The sequence below is a fragment of the Odontesthes bonariensis genome, chromosome 8, assembly GCF_027942865.1.
Source record: "Odontesthes bonariensis isolate fOdoBon6 chromosome 8, fOdoBon6.hap1, whole genome shotgun sequence".
Lineage (NCBI taxonomy): Eukaryota > Metazoa > Chordata > Actinopteri > Atheriniformes > Atherinopsidae > Odontesthes > Odontesthes bonariensis.
Genome location: NC_134513.1, coordinates 26,687,805 through 26,705,201, shown reverse-complemented (window position 1 = coordinate 26,705,201; position 17,397 = coordinate 26,687,805). Strand labels below are relative to the sequence as shown.

Here is a 17,397-nt window from a genome sequence, read left to right as displayed (position 1 = left end):
TGTGTAATCCCCACAGCGGGGAGACTCAGAACTAACACCAAAAACGTGAAAAAGACGATTTTGATTCTCTATCCCCTTTAATGATGGCATCAAACCGATGGCAGGCTGCAGAGATCTTCAGATTAAAGGAATTTAAATCACATAAGACTGTTAGGCACTTATCACCATGGTATTTTCCCTTTCATATCAGAGTTGTGACTGACAGGTGAACGTGGGGTGTTTTACCCTGCCTCCTGCCCACTGCTGCAGTTGTATTAAAGGTTCATAATGTAGTTAAAGAGTCTAACAGTCACTGCTAACTGAAGGCTGAAGGAACCGCATAGAAACAACCGGAGCTGTGATTGGTCAGTTTGAGCATCATGTGTCTTACTGGTGTCTCCATGCAGAAACTGTTGGACTCCTACCTGCTGAAGGGGGTGGAGCTGCCTGGGTTGGAGGGTCCTCCGGGTGCTCCACAGGTGTCTCCATCTTTGCTCTAAAAGAGAAAAAGAAGCCGGAAAGTTCTCTATAATGCAACAAAAACTAATAAAACTGATGCAAAAGTAAATTACTAAGTACGTAACAAGAGTGTGTGTGAAGAAGGTTTAAAATATTTCACCATGAAGCTAATCTGAGTAACTTTCAGCTTCAGTTTACTTCAGAGGCTGTCTTTCAAGAGCTGAATGCAGTCCAGACTCTAGTCTTGGCTCAACTGGTGGTTCATATTCAGGTTGAAGTCTGGATGTGACTGCTGGTGCTGGTTCACATACTTTGGGCTCATATTTAGCACAAGCTGTGTGCTAAATATGATGTGAGGCAGGTTTAGTTTCAGAGGATGCTTCAGAAGGATACGGGTCGTTTAGGCCATTGCCGTTTAGGCCCCCCTGCAGTCGTTTAGGCCAGGCTACCTGAGCAGCTGAAATCTTTATTATTGTACATTCGTTTTTATAAGATATAAGTCAGCTCTACTGGTCTGTCTGGGTAGCCTACATATCTATGGTAAATATTGGCCATGTTTATTTTGCAGTTATTCATAGGATATAAACATTAAGCATTAAAAATCAAATCAAATTTATTTGTATAGCACATTTCATGTACAAACAGTTCAAAGTGCTTTACATAAAATAAAAGCATTGCAGCAGGGAATGGAAGAAGCATTAAAAATACATAAAAGAATATAAAGAGAAACAAATAAAATCATTTAAATGAATTTAAAAACAGGCAACAGTCTAGATAAGTTAAAAGATATTTCATGCATAGACACATGAGAACAGAAATGTCTTTAACCTGGATTTAAAAATGTCTCCATTTGGTGAAAGTTTAATCTCCACTGGCAGTTTGTTCCACTTGTTTGCAGCATAACAGCTAAATGCTGCTTCTCCATGTTTAGTCTGGACTCTGGACTGGACCAGCTGACCTGAGTCCTTGGATCTAAGAGCTCTGCTGGCTTTATATTCTCTGAACAGATCACAGATTGTAAACCATCAGCAGGCTTTTAAAATCTATCCTGTGACTGACTGGAAGCCAGAGTAAAGATTTTAAAGCTGCTGTGATGTGTTCAGATCTCTCAGTCCGGGTTAAAACTCTAGCAGCAGCGTTCTGGATGAGCTGCAGATGTTTAATGCTCTTTTTGGGAAGTCCAGTTAAAAGAGCATTACAGTGATGGAGTCTACTGGAGATGAATGCATGGATGAGTTTCTGCTGGTCTTTTTGGGAGAGGAAACCTTTAATTCTGTTGATGTTTCTGAGATGGTAAAAAGCTGCCTTGGTGACAGCTTTGATGTGGCTGCTGAAAGTCAGATCTGAGTCTATCAACACTCCGAGGTTACCAACTCGGTCAGTGATCGTAAGGGCCCGAGTTTTTATTTTTTTAAGCTATAAGTTGCTTATCTGGCATGTCATTAATGCATTTTCCCCCTTACATTCTCGTCACAACTGTATCTTCACCGTTGGCTGTTGCCTACTGAATCTCCTGATCGCTATAATGAATAGTCTACTTAGGGTCTACTGTAGGGATTATTTTCTTGGTGTAGGCATATATCATGCAATAGGCCTACCAAATGCAATACAAAATTGACCGTCTTTCAAGGCTATAGTTGGGCCTAAATGTAAAGCAACGTAGAGGTGGAGTAGCCGTGTGTGTGTGTGTGTTTGTGTGTGTGTGTGCCTGTACAGCCTAGGGCTCCCTACACTTTGTGCCTTTTCTTTCCTTACTTGGGATAAATAAAGTGTTGATTTTGATTGATATGCTGCTGTTTTCCTTTCATATTCCTTTTATATTCACTTTATCGAATTAGCCTGTTGGATGCAGAGCAGGTAGGGGCATAAAAAAAAAACAAAGGCCACGTCCCATCTTAGGAAGAACAGGACTTTAGACCTCCTGTATGCCAAAGTCTGACCATAACCTGGTGCGCGTACAGGGGGAACTCAAGGTCCGGCTGAGAGAGGCAAAGGAGGAATACAGGAGGAAGGTGGAACAGAAGCTGCAGCGGAACAACATGAGGGAGGTCTGGGATGGCATGAAAACCATCACAGGCTGCAAGAAGAAGGGCAGCAGCACAGAAGAGGGGGATGCTGGGAGAGCAAACCAGCTAAACCTGTTTTTTAACAGGTTTAATTCTCCAGCTCCCACAGCCAGTGACTGCCCACTTCACACCCCCATCACGACCATCATCACCTCAGACGGCAGAACACCCCCACCCGCCACACCCACGGACATTTCAACCCCCCTCCCCTGTGTTCAGTGGCAGACTGCTGTCTCAGTCCTGCTCCACCAACAGACTCAAAAACTCTTTTGTTCCTCTGGCCATCAGGCTGTACAACAGCTCTCAGTGATGGCACTTCGGAATTTCACGGATCACTTTATATTTCACTTTCATGTCACTTCACTGGTCACTTTATATTTTTATATTTTATATTCTTAAACAGTTTTTTAAATTCTTAGATTGTTTTTAAAGTGTTTATTATTGTATAAACATTTTTACTGTTTTATTATGTCTGCTACTGGATGCTTGAATTTCCTTCGGGATCCATAAAGTATCCATCTATCTATCTATTATGTGATCAGGATTCCAAAAATATTCTCACAAACCACGAATCAAACTGGCTTTTGAATAACAAATTATTAGGTATTAATAAAATTATTAGGTATTAATAATTATTGTCCAACGAATGTAACGGGCTTCTAAATAATTACAGCATTATTGTCCAATGAATGTGGCAAAGCACAATTTTATGAATTTAAAAATCACCATTTATTAAATAAAAAAAACGTTTCCACACTAAAGTTGGTTATTAAATAATTTACCATAGATATGTAGGAAGTCGGTTATTAAATAATAATTTACCATAGATATGTAGGAAGTTGGTTATTAAATAATTTACCATAGATATGGAGGCTACCCAGACAGACCAGTAGAGCTGACTTATATCTTATAAAAACGAATGTACAGTAATAAAGATTTCAGCTGCTCAGGTAGCCTGGCCTAAACGACTGCAGGGGGGCTTAAACGACTCCTCTGTTGGCCTAAACGACTGCAGGGGGGCCTAAACGACTGGGGGCCTAAACGGCAATGGCCTAAACGACCTGCTCCCTCTGTACCTGCAGGAGATTGTTGCTGTGTATGTAGCTCAGAAGAATCCGTTTTTAAAAACATTTTAACACACTTTTAGCCTGGGTCACCAAACTCAGACAAGAGTAAAACAGCAGTCTGCAGCAGTGAGTGTTACAGCCTCTGACCTCCACCTGTGTGTTTTGTTGACTGTTGCCACCTGATCAGGAGTCTGAACCATGAAGCATGTCTCAGAATAACCGAGTTGATGACCTGCATCCTGACGCTGCTCACACTGATCTGATTGGTAGTTAATCTAAATAACCAAAATATACCCTGAATATGTTCAACCTGCTTCATACCCTGTTTGGGTTGCCTGTATACGTTGCCATGGTGATATATCCAGATAATAAGCTGACCCCCTTTATGAGCAGCTCTCTTACTTTGTGTCTGATGGTCCATCACTGAGTTCTGGAGGTTTGGATGGGTCCCTGTTGGTAGACAGACCGCTGGATGCTGCAGACTCTGCTCTGTCCTCCTCTTCCTCCCCACAAACTCTCGTCTTCTGGACTTCAGCCATTCTGAGAGAAGAAAAGAATGAAGACAAACACGCCACGGGAGGATCGGTGCCGTGATCTCTCGGCGGGACGCCGGCTGCAGGCGCTCCGCAGCTGGGCCGCGGCTCCGTTTCAGCTGCGGGGCGCCTGTGGCATGGTGTCCTGCCGAGAGATCACGGCGCCGGTCCTCCCGAGCGGGTCGTCGGGCTGGGTCCTGGTGGGCCTGGGGTGCCGCTGGAGGCGGCCGTCATCCAGACGGAACTCCTGGAGTGATTTAATTTTTTTATTTGCTCATGCCAAACTGTGAATAATGCCTCCCCGAATCGTCAAAGTCCGAGTCAGTGAAGTGTTCACTGCACACTGAGCTAGAGGGCGATGGTCCCTTCCATTTAGCTCGAGTTAGCCTCACCTTTTTCATCCACACCTTCCTGATGGTCTCATCTTTTGGGGAAGCGGTGAAAGCTTACCCCGTCCTCATAAGTGTTACTACAAGATTCCGTATGAATTGAAAAGTGCTTTACAAATGTAATTGATTATTATTATTATTACAACCTGCGATGATACATCTAGTAGGCATGGTTTAGATACAAGCGACGAAAACTGTAAACGAAAACTGTCTTTTGTAATAACCTACGATCTACTATTGAGAATGAGGAGTCACGTGACTCCGGTCGGCCGGTCGGCCATGTTGGCAGAAGAATCTATTGGTTGCCAGGGGCAACGCCATTAACTTAACGGATATCTTCCCGCATTTGTCATTTCGGCAGGGCAGAGACTAATACAAAAGAAAGAAAGAAAGCAAAGCAATGCAGAGAGATAAGGCGAAAGAAAAGGGATCTTACAGGGACAAGCTTATTACAAGCGCAAAGCAGCAGTATTTGGAGAAACTGTCCAGCATCCAAAATATTGATCCTTACGAGCTCCCTGCAGCAGGTCAGACACCTGCTCTCCAGTTCGGTAAAGTTGGAAAGATATTGGCAGATTCGGACTTCCGGGATCAATAACTCAGAAGTGAGACGTTGTTAAAACACAAAACAAGAATATTTTCAACCGTAGTAAGACAGACAAGGAGCTACAACCTAACTTTCATCAAAACGAGCCATCGTCGGAGCCACACCAATAACATTAGTGTTTCTGTGCAGCCGGCTGTGAGAGCAGCGAGCAGGGACCGTCTACAAAGTGCAACCCAAGAAAGACGTTACAAAAAAGAATCAATAAATATTCAATATCTTCACTAGGATACAGTGTAGTGTCACCAAACTCACTACACGCTTCACTGGCCTCCTACAGATTAAACTACAACTCTTGCTTTGAAAAAAAAAATCATTTTTCATAATTTCTGGGAATTTTTTATTAGGAATATTAATCAATAACTTCATGATGATACAGTGTAGTGTCACCAAATTCCCTACACATGTCACTTGTCTCCTACAGATTACACTACAACTCTTGGTTTGAAAGAAATTCAGTTTTCAGAATTTCTGGGAATTTTTATTAGAAATATTATTATTATTATTAACACCAAAGAAAGACACTCCTTGGTATTGTGTACTGTGCAACCCTAAATAAAGATGCTAAGACCAATGAAGCGTTTGGTGACACTACACTGTATCATCTATAAGTTATTGATTAATATTTCAAATAATAAATTCCCAGAAATTATGAAAAATGATTTTTTTTCAAACCAAGAGTCCAAGAGTTCTCAGCTGTGCCAAGAATTTTGACCGTGACTGTACAGTCTCAGGGTACGTCATAAAAAAAACAAGTTTTGGATGCAAGTGTGTGAGATAAGAAGAGTTTTGTGTGCCGCTTCAGAATTTTTTTAGTTTTTTAGTCCAGATACAGATTTCCCCTCACAGGAGTATGCATATTTTCTTCCAGGCAGGAAGCCTCTTATTTCTATCCTTCTGATTATTCTTATTTTGTTTCATTTTACTGCATTGTTATATCTAGATAGTCGTTATCATTTCTTCTAACTTTTGTTTAGAGCTAATCAGGTTTCAGTAACAGTCAGACTCTGCCCCCCAGTTGACTTAGCCAGTCAGATATCAGCAGGACTTGTCTCCTTCCTCTTTGACCCCAACGTCAGTTTATCTGAATGCCATATTGTTTCCTTGCTTGCTCTCAGGTTGTCTTTTTTATATGCAGACCCTGAATTTGAACTTGAGGATAGTGTTTCTATGCTTTCTTTATCTTTCCTCTTTGACCTCTTCTACCCCACGTAACAAAGAGAGCATAGAAACTCTTGCATCTTCCTTTCACAGTTGGTAAGAATCAAAGGTCCCCAAAGCAAACCCTTGAGATTCTATAGGAAAGGCTTGGGGTCATTTGTGACCCCGCTTATGAAAAACTGGGGTAGTGACACAAAAACTGCAATTTCTTAAAATGTATAAAAACATTAAAAAAAATTCAAATGGCCTCAAGTCACAAACATGTTTTATGAGGAATACCTGGAATATGGAAGTGTGAAAACTTTTAAAGTCAGAGATTTTGAAGAATAACAACCCTCGGGGTCATTTTTGACCCCACTTATGCATCTAAGGGTTAAAAACATATATATATATATATTGAATACATCAAATATCTAGTGCAGCCGAATTAGTAATTATACTTCATCTATATGATTGAGGTTTGAAAAAAGTCAAGATGTTGGTATATGTTAGATATTCTAACTATTTTTGTCGAAATGTGGTTTTGGGTTAGCAGCTTCTTCCGTTTTGCAAAGTAGGGTTGTAAAAACATACATCTACTAAATATATCAAATATCAAGTACAGCCTAATTAGTAATTACACTTGATCTCGATGATCAATACAAAGAAAAATTAAATAAATTTACTTCAGATACTTTTAGAGCCGCACCATGTAATATCATACAAAATCAACACGGTACTCGTAGTACTTCCGGTTTGCCAGGGTTATTTATAGTTGCATAAAGACAGATTATATGTAAGTATAATATATTTATGATGAATATATTATGAGAGATACACGTTTGGTCAATAAAGTTGAAAAAGAAAAAAAAGCCCATGCCTGATAACAGGCCTTCTCTCTCTACTGGCTCACTGAAATAATGGCCCACTGATAGAAATGGTTGATAATGTTTTATCAACCATTTCTATGATAAGGTCACTATTGTTATGTGGCTATATCTATAAATTCCATCGAAATGCATACAAATACAGATGCTTTCTTAAAATATTATGTTTTTCACAGAAAAAAGGTTGACAGTCGGCCATTTTCCTTTTTTAGCTGAGGGAAACTTGATAGTCACGTGACCTAGTTGCGAAACAATGTAAATGAATAGGCCAAATTTTGGGGGCCAAAATTGTGACAATACCACGTTTTCCCTTGTGGACCAACGTAGCCATTACACGTTTTTCTGTGAGACTGGGTTGTTGTTCCATGTCAGAAAGAACTTTTAGAGAAATGAGACGTCATTTCTTTCCTCCGAGCCGTCAGACTCAGTTTGTGCTGACACAGCTGGATCAGCTGATCAGCTGTCAGTCTGCAGCTTTGTGTGGAGTTTGGATTTACAGATGAGCTACTGCTGCCAAAGCTGCTCTGAAGTCTTCCAACATCACAAAAGCCTGATTAAAAACCTGTTTTATGTTGAACTCGGTTTGTTAAACTTGATCAACTTCACTGTATTTATCTGTGTGTTATTTACATGTTCATTCACTCATTCTGTCAGTAAACTCCTTCAGTAATGATCCAGCTTCTGATGAGACGTCTCACAATCTGTAGAAATGATTCAGGAACAGAAATGTTCTGAAAGTGGTGATCATAGCAACGCGTCTCTCAGCAGTGACGCAGCTACAGAGGAAAGAAAATCTTTGCTGGAGGATGAAAGTTGTTGCCTTCTTCATTACTCAGACCAACAGCTGCCTCACATCCAACAATCTGAACTAAACAGTGAATCAGAAAGCTGAAACAATCTGAACTTGATGATTTTACACCTGAGTTGGATCAGTTCTTTGTATCAGAGCCGTCCGATCAGCTTTGTTATAACACCTGAAACAAACTGCTGAGTTCTGCTTCTCCTTCCTCTGCAGTCCACAGAGAGGAAACCCACTCAGAGACTCTGACAGAAATAAGAATGATGTTGTTCACACTCACCCTAACTCTGACCTCAGGTTTCCTCCTGCTGCTGTCGACTCAAAATGGAGCCTGAACCGTCTGAATGTGGTTCACCTCGGTCCTGTTTCATTTACAGGAAATCAGGTGAGCTCATCACAGTTTATGAGTTTATAGCGCTCAAAGGTCAGCTTTTAGCACCTGCTCCAACGCTGACACTCCCATTCATATCTCACATGTTCATTTAAGTGTCTTCACACACAGCAACGTCACACTCAGGGTTTGAGCTGCAGCTTCATCCAGCCGTCATTCAAAGTGTCTCCACTTCCTCTCTGACAGCTCACACTCTACACACTGTGTGATCATCACCTTCGTGTCTTTTCATGCAGATAAAGTGCAAATATGTTGTAGAAAAGTCCAAACTACTGTCATGTGAGCAGAACAGTAAAGTTCAACTCAGTTTCCCATGAACGTCAGCCTCCACAGCTGCTGTCAAGGACTCATTGGGAGATGTAGTTTTATTATATTTGTAGTTTCATTTTTCCAAAGGGAGTTCAGAGGTGACTGAATAATAAATATTAGTTTATCTTCGAATGAGAAAAAACAAGTTGAAGCTTTAGAAACATGTATATATATCTTCTCCGTCTGAGGGGAGGACACATTTATCAACTCAGCCAGGACTCACCGCAGGTAAATAAGTCCGCTTATTGTTACCTTCAAAGTGTCTTTACAAGGTGAACAAAGACGAAGCTCGTCTAAAGTTCTGTTAAAGAGCAACAGTAAAACAGCAGGAGTAAATGTAACTGAAAGATCTCAAATTGACCTGACACCAAGGTAACATACATGATAAGTTTCTAACAAAGAGTGTGTTTGTGTCCTTTCATAATCTGATGCAACTGGTTCGCCTGGTCTGAAGCTCCGCCCCCTTTGATTTACATTAAATCAGGTGAGTTCATGTTAGCTGAGTGTGTTTGTGGCGCTCACAGAGCAGCTCAAAGACTCTTCTGAACATCTGGATGGAAAATGATTCTGTCTGTTGCACCATGAAAACATTCAAACCTCTTTCAGCAGATGGGAGTTCTTATCACCCAAAGACGTTGATCAGAAATCACATTTCTGTCGTTTATTTCTACAATATGAAGCAAAAACAAGAATGGCATAACTGCGACTCAACTTTTAAAACAAATATTTCATATTTTCATGGAGATAAGTTGCAAATATTTTCTTAAAAAGTCCAAACGACTGTCATGTGATCAGACTAATAATAGTCAGCGATATTTCCCATGAGCGTCAGCCTCAGTGGCGTGCACAGACATTTGGGGGGCAAGTGCTCAGGGGGGGAAAAGGGCACTTTTTAGAAGAAGTAGAAGACTATATTATAAAAAAAAAATGGCACGCACATGTTGAATGAAATTAAATTGTACTTCTCTAAAGCAGCCTCCTCCTTGGTGCCATTTCTTTAAAGATGTTGATGACCTCGCTGTGATTTATTGCAATGTCTTTTTCAATGGCAAGCAAGAGAAGGTCAGAGAGCCTTTCTTCACCACACAGGCTTCTTAGTTTACTTTTGATGATTTTCAGCTTGGAAAATGATCTTTCAACTGAAGCAGTCGTCACTGGTAATGTTGCATATATTTGGATCATTTTGACAAAGGCAGGAAAGATCAGCTGGCCATTGTTTTCCCTCAGTATTGAAAGTATTTCTTGTAGGTTCTTTGAAGTAAAGCTGGAGTGGATGACCTTTAGTTCTGTCTTTAGCTGCTCTTTAATTGCTTACTTAGCTGCTTTGCTTTCATCCAGGAAAGTAGAGAGCTGCTTCCCTGGGCTGCCTGCTGTAGCTCCTTTACCTTTTCTCTCTTCAGCCTCTCCTTTCTTGGCATTCTGCTGCAATTAGTAAATCAATATACAGACAGAGACAAAGACAATAAAGAGACCAAAAAGTACGAGAAGGAGTTATAGGCTACTGACTGTTGTCATTACATGAAGGCAGATGGGTATTTTTTTATTTGGGCTAGAGCGTTAAACTAGTTTACCAGGTGACCAGTCAGCTAAAAATGTTTAGTTGTTTGGTGCTGTATGAGACTTTATGAGACTGTATGAGACTTTGTATGAGATTTTACTTCACAACAAAGTGATTACACGTTGGGCTTAGAGGGAAAACGGTACGATTTTACTTGATCTGTATGTTACTGGCTGGTGGGGCAGGGGAGAAGAAGCCTGCCTGCCACCTGCCTGAAAGTGTTATCAGTCACCTTGAGACTCTCTCTCTTAAACCTAATTATAAAGTTAGAAATCTCGGGGTAATATTGGACTCAGACCTGACATTTAACAGCCACATTAAATCTGTAACATCAGCAGCTTTTTACCATCTAAAAAACATTGCCAGAATCAAAGGAATAGTGTCTAAACCAGTCTTAGAAAGACTAATCCATGCGTTTGTCTCCAGCAGGTTAGACTACTGTAACGGCCTGCTCACTGGCCTCTCTAAACGGGCTGTAAGACAGCTGCAGTACATCCAGAACGCTGCTGCTCGAGTCCTGACTAGAACCAGGAAATACGACCATATTAGTCCAGTGCTCAGGTCTCTGCACTGGCTTCCTGTCGCTCAGAGAATAGACTTTAAAACAGCTCTGCTTGTGTACAAATCTCTTCATGGTCAAGCGCCAAAGTACATCTCTGACATGTTAGAGCCATATGAACCAACTCGGGCTCTGAGAACCTCAGGGAGGGGTCTCCTGCTGGTGCCCAGAGTCAGGACTAAACAAGGTGAGGCTGCGTTTCAGTTTTATGCTCCTAACATCTGGAACAGTCTTCCAGAAGATGTGAGACAGGCCTCAACTCTGACAATGTTTAAATCCAGGCTGAAAACAGTTCTATTTAGCTGTGCATATGACACCTGAAAGTATTTTATCTGCACTCTTCACTTTTAAATGAATGAATGAATTATTATTTTTAATGTTTTTTTTCATTTTTATTATTATTTTTTTCATTTCTTTTTAATGCTTTTATTGCCTTGTGTATGAATTGTGCTCTATAAATAAAATTGCCTTGCCTTGCTAAGCTGCTGTGCTGCTGCAGCGCATCTGGTGCGCCCTGCGCGCGACCGCGCGAGTTCACGTGACAGGAAGAGCGATAGAGGTCGGGTGTGCGCGAGGAGGTGGCTCATTTCGGGGCATTGTTTTCAGTCGTTTTTAATCGCTCAGGTTTTCAAAAGATCATTTCAAAACCTGCCTCAGTAAAATGTTAATAATAATAATTTTTAAATAAAAACAACGAAGTTACAAAAGGGCACTTTCGTTGATAAAGGGCAGAGGTAGTGGTGCTTCAGCACCACCTGATGTCTATGTGTGCACGCCACTGCCCTGAAATGAGTTTTTGGAACTGGGGATGTCTGAACTTTACATTTCCCAAACACGGAGGAAAATAAGATCTAAATAAGACAAGCAGCGCTTGTTCTGGTCACAGCGCAGCGCGCGCGCTCCAGCGGGGTGCGCGCAGTTTCAACTCAAACTATTAATGTTTAAAGTGTTGAATACGACATGTTTATCTGTGTGGGAGGAAACACGAGAGATGAGGAGATTTCAACATGCTATTAAAAATAAAAAGACGCTAAAATGTGTTTGTATGGAGATAAATGTTCAGTTATCTGAACGGACATGTCAAATTAAGGAGTGTCCTCTGTTCAAAGTCTCACCGAGCCGGAAGTAACACCCTCACAGACTCCACAGTTCAATAAAAGCAGTTTGTGTGGAAGAGTTCAGCCTGTAAACGCACTCAGACTCTGGAGGAATAGAAGAAGAATGTTGTTCACACTCACCCTGATGCTGACTTCAGGTTTCACCCTGCTGCTGTTAACTCAAAATGGAGCCTGAACACTTTAGTTTCATTTCGAGCATTTAGTGGAAATCACGTGGGCCGCGTGCACGTGTATGTGTGCGTGGGTGTGTGAGCGCGCTGGGATTTTCTGTTTTAATTGTCAACTGCATTCATTTAAGTGTGTTAAAGTCCCTCAGTTTTCAGTTTGATTCTCCTTTACACCATATTGATCCTTATTCCTTTAAAATTATTTATTTATTTATCTTATTTTGACCTCGTCATGCATTATTTTTATTCATTTTTTAAACAGATTTCATTCATAGATGTATTTACTTCAGTTATTTCCCATTTCTCCCCGTAGTTATTGTCCCAATAACAGCCCATTATAAACAGATCAGTATAATACAAGGGAACATTATGCAGAAATAAATACAGGAAAAAAACAAATTAACACAGAAATAAATTCAATACATTCCAATTGAAATAACAAATAAAATTTAAATCTCGATTAAATGAACAATTAAATGAATGCAGTTTCAAATTAAAGCAATATATATATATATATATATATATATATATATATATATATATATATATATACATATACAGTGGGGTGCGAAAGTTTGGGCAGCCTCGTTAATTTTCCTGATTTACCTTTATAAAGCATTGATTGTTTGGATAAAAAAATTCAGTTAAATATATCATATAGGGAACAAACACAGTGATATTTGAGAAGTGAATGAAGTTTTTATGAATTACAGAAAGTGTGCAATAATTGTCTAAACAAAATTAGGCAGGTACATAAATTTGGGCACCACAAATAAAACCTTAGCTCAATATTTAGTAGATCCTCCTTTCGCAGAAATAACAGCCTCTAAACGCTTCCTATAGCTTCTAATGAGAGTCTGGATTGTGGCTGTTGGTATTTTAGACCATTCTTCTCTAGTTCATTCAGGTTTGATGGTTTCCGAGCATGGACAGCTCTCTTTAAGTGACGCCATAGGTTTTCAATAATATTCAGGTCTGGGGACTGAGATGGCCATTCCAGAGCGTTGTACTTGTTCCTCTGCATGATTGCTTTAGTAGATTTTGAGCAGTGTTTAGGGTCGTTGTCTTGTTGGAAGATCCAGCCCCGGCGCAGCTTCAGCTTTGTCACTGATTCCTGGACATTGGTCTCCAGAATCTGCTGATATTGATTGGAATCCATGCGTCCCTCAACTTTAACAAGATTCCCAGTCCCTGTACTGGCCACACAGCCCAACAGCATGTGGAACCTCCACCAAGTTTTACTGTAGGTAGCAGGTGTTTTTCTTGGAGTGCTGTGTTCTTTTTCCTCCATGCATAGCGGCCCTTGTTATGCCCAAATAACTCTATTTTAGTTTCAGCAGTCCACAGCACCTTATTCCAAAATGAAGCTGGCTTGTCCAAATGTGCTTTAGCATACCTGAAGCGGCTCTGTTTGTGATGTGGGCGGAGAAAAGGCTTCCTCCGCATCACTCTCCCATACAGCATCTCCTTGTGTAAAGTGCGCCGAATAGTTGACCGATGCACAGTGACTCCATCAGCAGTGAGATCATGTTGTAGGTCTTTGGTGCTGGTCTGTTGGTTGACTCTGACTGTTCTCAACATCCTTCGCTTCTGTTTATTCGAGATTTTTCTTGGTCTGCCACTTCGAGCCTTGACTTGAACTGTGCCTGTGGTCTTCCATTTTCTCACAATGTTTCTCACAGTGGAGACTGAAAGCTGAAATCTCTGAGATAGCTTTCTGTATCCTTCCCCTAAACCATGACGGTGAACAATCTTTGTTTTCATTCAGGGAAAGCACCACACTTAGTACTTTTAAATCAGGTCTTAAGAAGTGGCTAAAAGCAGGGCAGCACTGTGGACATTTTTAGTAATTGATTTTGTGTACTTGTGTTTACTTTATCATATATCATGTTTTTGTTTCTTTAGTTTATTTTTAAATTGCGTTTGCCTACTTGTCATGCAATATACTGTAGGCCTATTCTGCACATAGTCTCACCCAATATTGTGTTTTGTTGTTATATTTTTGTATTATTATTAATTTTAATCTTCTTTTTTTTTTTTTTAATTTAACATCAATTCCTGTCCAGGAACTACAGATGAAAATTAACCTTGTGGCTATAATCTGGCTCAATTGTATGTTGTGCACTGTCCCTGTTAAATAAACATTAAACTAAACTAAACTAATTTGTCGGTAATAATTCCTTACTTGCTTTGAACAATAGCTGTGCTGTATAGAAATCAATTAAATCTTGAAGTTTTAATATTTTGGACTGCAGAAACAATGGATTTGTGTGTTCAAGGTAACCCACTTTATTAATGATTCTTACTGCTCGCTTTTGTATTGTTACTAGGGACTGAAGCAAACTTTCATAGTTATTTCCCCAGACTTCAATTCCATAGGTTAAGTATGGCGATACCAGGCAGGAGTACAATATATGCAAAGCCTTAGGATCTAGAACATATTTAGCTTTGTTCACTATTGAAATATTTTTTGCTGCCATTTTCTGTATATGTCTGATATGTGATTTCCAGCTCAGTTTATTATCAATTATGATTCCTAAGAATTTGATTTCGGCTACTTTCTCTATTTCAGTACCATTTATGTTAATTGCTGATTTATCTTTTTCTCTATAATTTCCAAATGTGATAACTTTTGTTTTGTTTAGGTTGAGTGATCATTTATTCCTATTCAGCCATGTTTGTACTTTAGTTAATTCATGATTTACCTCTTCTATTAGCTTACTGTAATTCTCATCACAGTGAAATAAATTTGTATCGTCTGCGAATAATACAATTTTTAGTACGTTAGAGACCTTAAATATGTCATTAATGTATAAGCTGAACAGTAATGGGGCCAGTATAGAACCTTGAGGCAGACCACAAACAATGCCCATTCGTTCAGACTCAAACTCACCCAACTTCACAAATTGCTGTCTCTCTGTTAAATAGCTTTTAATCCAGTTCCAGGCCACTCCCCGTATGCCATATTTTTCTAATGTTTGGAGTAGGATACCGTGATCAATTGTATCAAATGCTTTCTTCAGGTCTATAAAAATTCCGACAGCGTGCTTTTTGTTGTCTATTGCATCAGTGATTTCTTCTACAGCGTCTATGATTGCCATTGTGGTTGATCTCTTTGGTCTAAATCCGTATTGTCCATCATTAAGCAGTTTATGTTTCTCAATACATTTTTCTAGTCTGGTGTTGAACAATTTTTCTAATATTTTTGAGAACTGGGGTAGAAGAGAGACTGGAGTTAGCTTAAAAGAGGTTCCTGTTAACACAGGACCTAACTCGCGTTGCTTTCCGTGTTGTTGCCTTAAGTAAGGCAGTGCATTCAAAAAGGCAATTGAAGAAAATGTGATAGGCCTATACTGCCCTACAAAGGCAAAGTGTAGTAACTACGTCTATGTTGAAACTGAGAAAAATGCCTTCAATGCCTTGGTATTGGGTTGGATATTGTAGTTACTGCAAATTTGACATAGCAATATCTCTAAAACAGGTCACATTTAATATCCCAGCCTCTACTTACCTTGAATATCTTAAAAGTACTGTACATGCATTGTAGTCAGCCTAGTCACATCTCCATCCGTAACAGAGGAATTATTAATATGTAGAATTAGAATATGTAGAATAATTATTAATTGAATTATAATTATAATAGAAATAGAAATAATACAAATAAAACTTGTGTTACTGTCTGTGATCATTATGGTCATTAGTATTATTCACACACCCCCCCTCCCAAAAAAAAACAACACACACAGTTGTATCAAATGTTTCAAAATTGATGAAAGTTTTGATTGTTCTGCAGGGAGCGAGTGCAATAGAATTCTCACATATTTACACATTCATTGAAACATAAGGCATGCAAAGTGCTATATAAAATAATGGGAGTCATTAGGCCTAACAGACCTATACAAATAGATATATAAAAGATAATATATATATATTTTTTTTTATTAGGCTGTTGGGCCTAAAAGTGCAGATAAATCATTAGATTAAATTTAAACAAATACTAACATCCAGTACAATATAAAAAACAGATCAATTTGTTATTTTTTGATAGCCATATTATGCTTACAAATGCAGATAACTCATTAGATTGAGTTCAAACAATCACTAACATCCAGTGCAATATGAAATCAGTTCAATATGTTCTATTTTTGATGGCTACAGTAGGCTATATTATGCTTACATGTGCAGATAAATCATTAGATTAAATTCAAAAACACTAACACACACAAACAAGTAAATATGTTCTTCTCCTGGAGGGTCAATGTGAAAGTGCAATGTATTAATCAACAATCAAAAACAAGCTGTTCACTTCCCACTTTATCATCTCAGCTTTTCAACCATTTCCCGCATGGCCATGCTTTTGCTCCCTCGTGCTCCCGTTGACTTGTTCAGTTTAGCTTTTGGGATTTGTCCCTGCTGCTTCCGAGCATGAAAGTGTAACCGTGTAGTGAAAAACTGACTAAAAGATGGTGTTTGATACCATGACAGGTTGGTAAATGGATGTGCTGCATGAGATGCTCTGTTTGACTTACAAGTGTCAGTAGAAGATTCTCTTTACCAGCAAAGTGGTCTTCACTGGCCCTAAACAGCTGTTCTGCCTTTTCAAATAGCTCCCAGCAGACATCTGTGCAGAACACCAAGCAGCCTTCCTTGAATACTTTCACAGCTGTGAGCCTCTGAACCGGACCTTTCTGCGGCGCAGAATCCTTCACAGCATTCACACACACTGAACAGTTTTTTCAGTTTTACCACTTTATTGATACAGTACCCGCCAGCATCATGCAGGCTGCTCCTCTCTGCATCTACTAGCCCTGAAAATGATGGAAGGTGCTGCAGCTCCAGATCCACAGGCAGAGTAATGGCATGATTTCCTGGCTGATCAAGGAACTCAGCAAGAAAAGCACCATCATCTTCTTCGCAACTACCTTTTGAGGGGCATTTCAAAAACTGTGCAACGGTTCTGATTTTGAGTGCTTGCTTAAATTCAAGGTGTTGGGTTTCTCATCCTAATACAGCCAAAGAGGTTTTCCAGGCAGTCCTGGGAGAACTGAGATGTCAGGACGAATGGAAAGCCCTGCGAGAGAAGCTCAGCCTGAATATCCAGAATTGATGATGTGGAAAGTACGACAGCTGACTGCACAGGTTTCCAATGGCCTTTTGCCCCGATAGATATGTTCTTCATCCCCCATATGGCCGAGCGCAGATGTAACAGTGCAGCTTGGTATGAATCCTGGTTGACCTGACTCAGTGCCAGACAGGGTGTCTACCTGACATGAGATCAAACCATCTGTTGAAAAAAATCTAAGAACCACGCTGTGGTAAGAAGATCTGTGTCAAATCCTTCTGAATGCACTAAGTAGCGCAGTGCGGAGCTC

The 17,397-nt window shown here is 39.9% G+C and overlaps 1 protein-coding gene across 4 annotated transcripts in view; it reads right to left on the bottom strand.

The window, feature by feature from the left end:
- The window catches only part of LOC142385517 (NLR family CARD domain-containing protein 3-like), a 369,716-nt gene that overhangs the window by 36,775 nt on the left and 315,544 nt on the right, over positions 1–17,397 (bottom strand). The window contains exons 1-3 of one of the 4 annotated variants that reach the window (XM_075472130.1): positions 11,979–12,067; positions 3,974–4,111; positions 405–475 (exon numbers count right to left, since the gene is read on the bottom strand). The exons of the other annotated variants lie outside the window; for them this stretch is intronic. Of the exons in view, the coding sequence (XP_075328245.1) occupies positions 405–475; positions 3,974–4,110 (208 nt within the window). The 5' untranslated portion in view covers position 4,111; positions 11,979–12,067. Of the gene's footprint in view, positions 1–404; positions 476–3,973; positions 4,112–11,978; positions 12,068–17,397 lie in introns of those variants that run through there. 4 annotated transcript variants of the gene reach the window in all.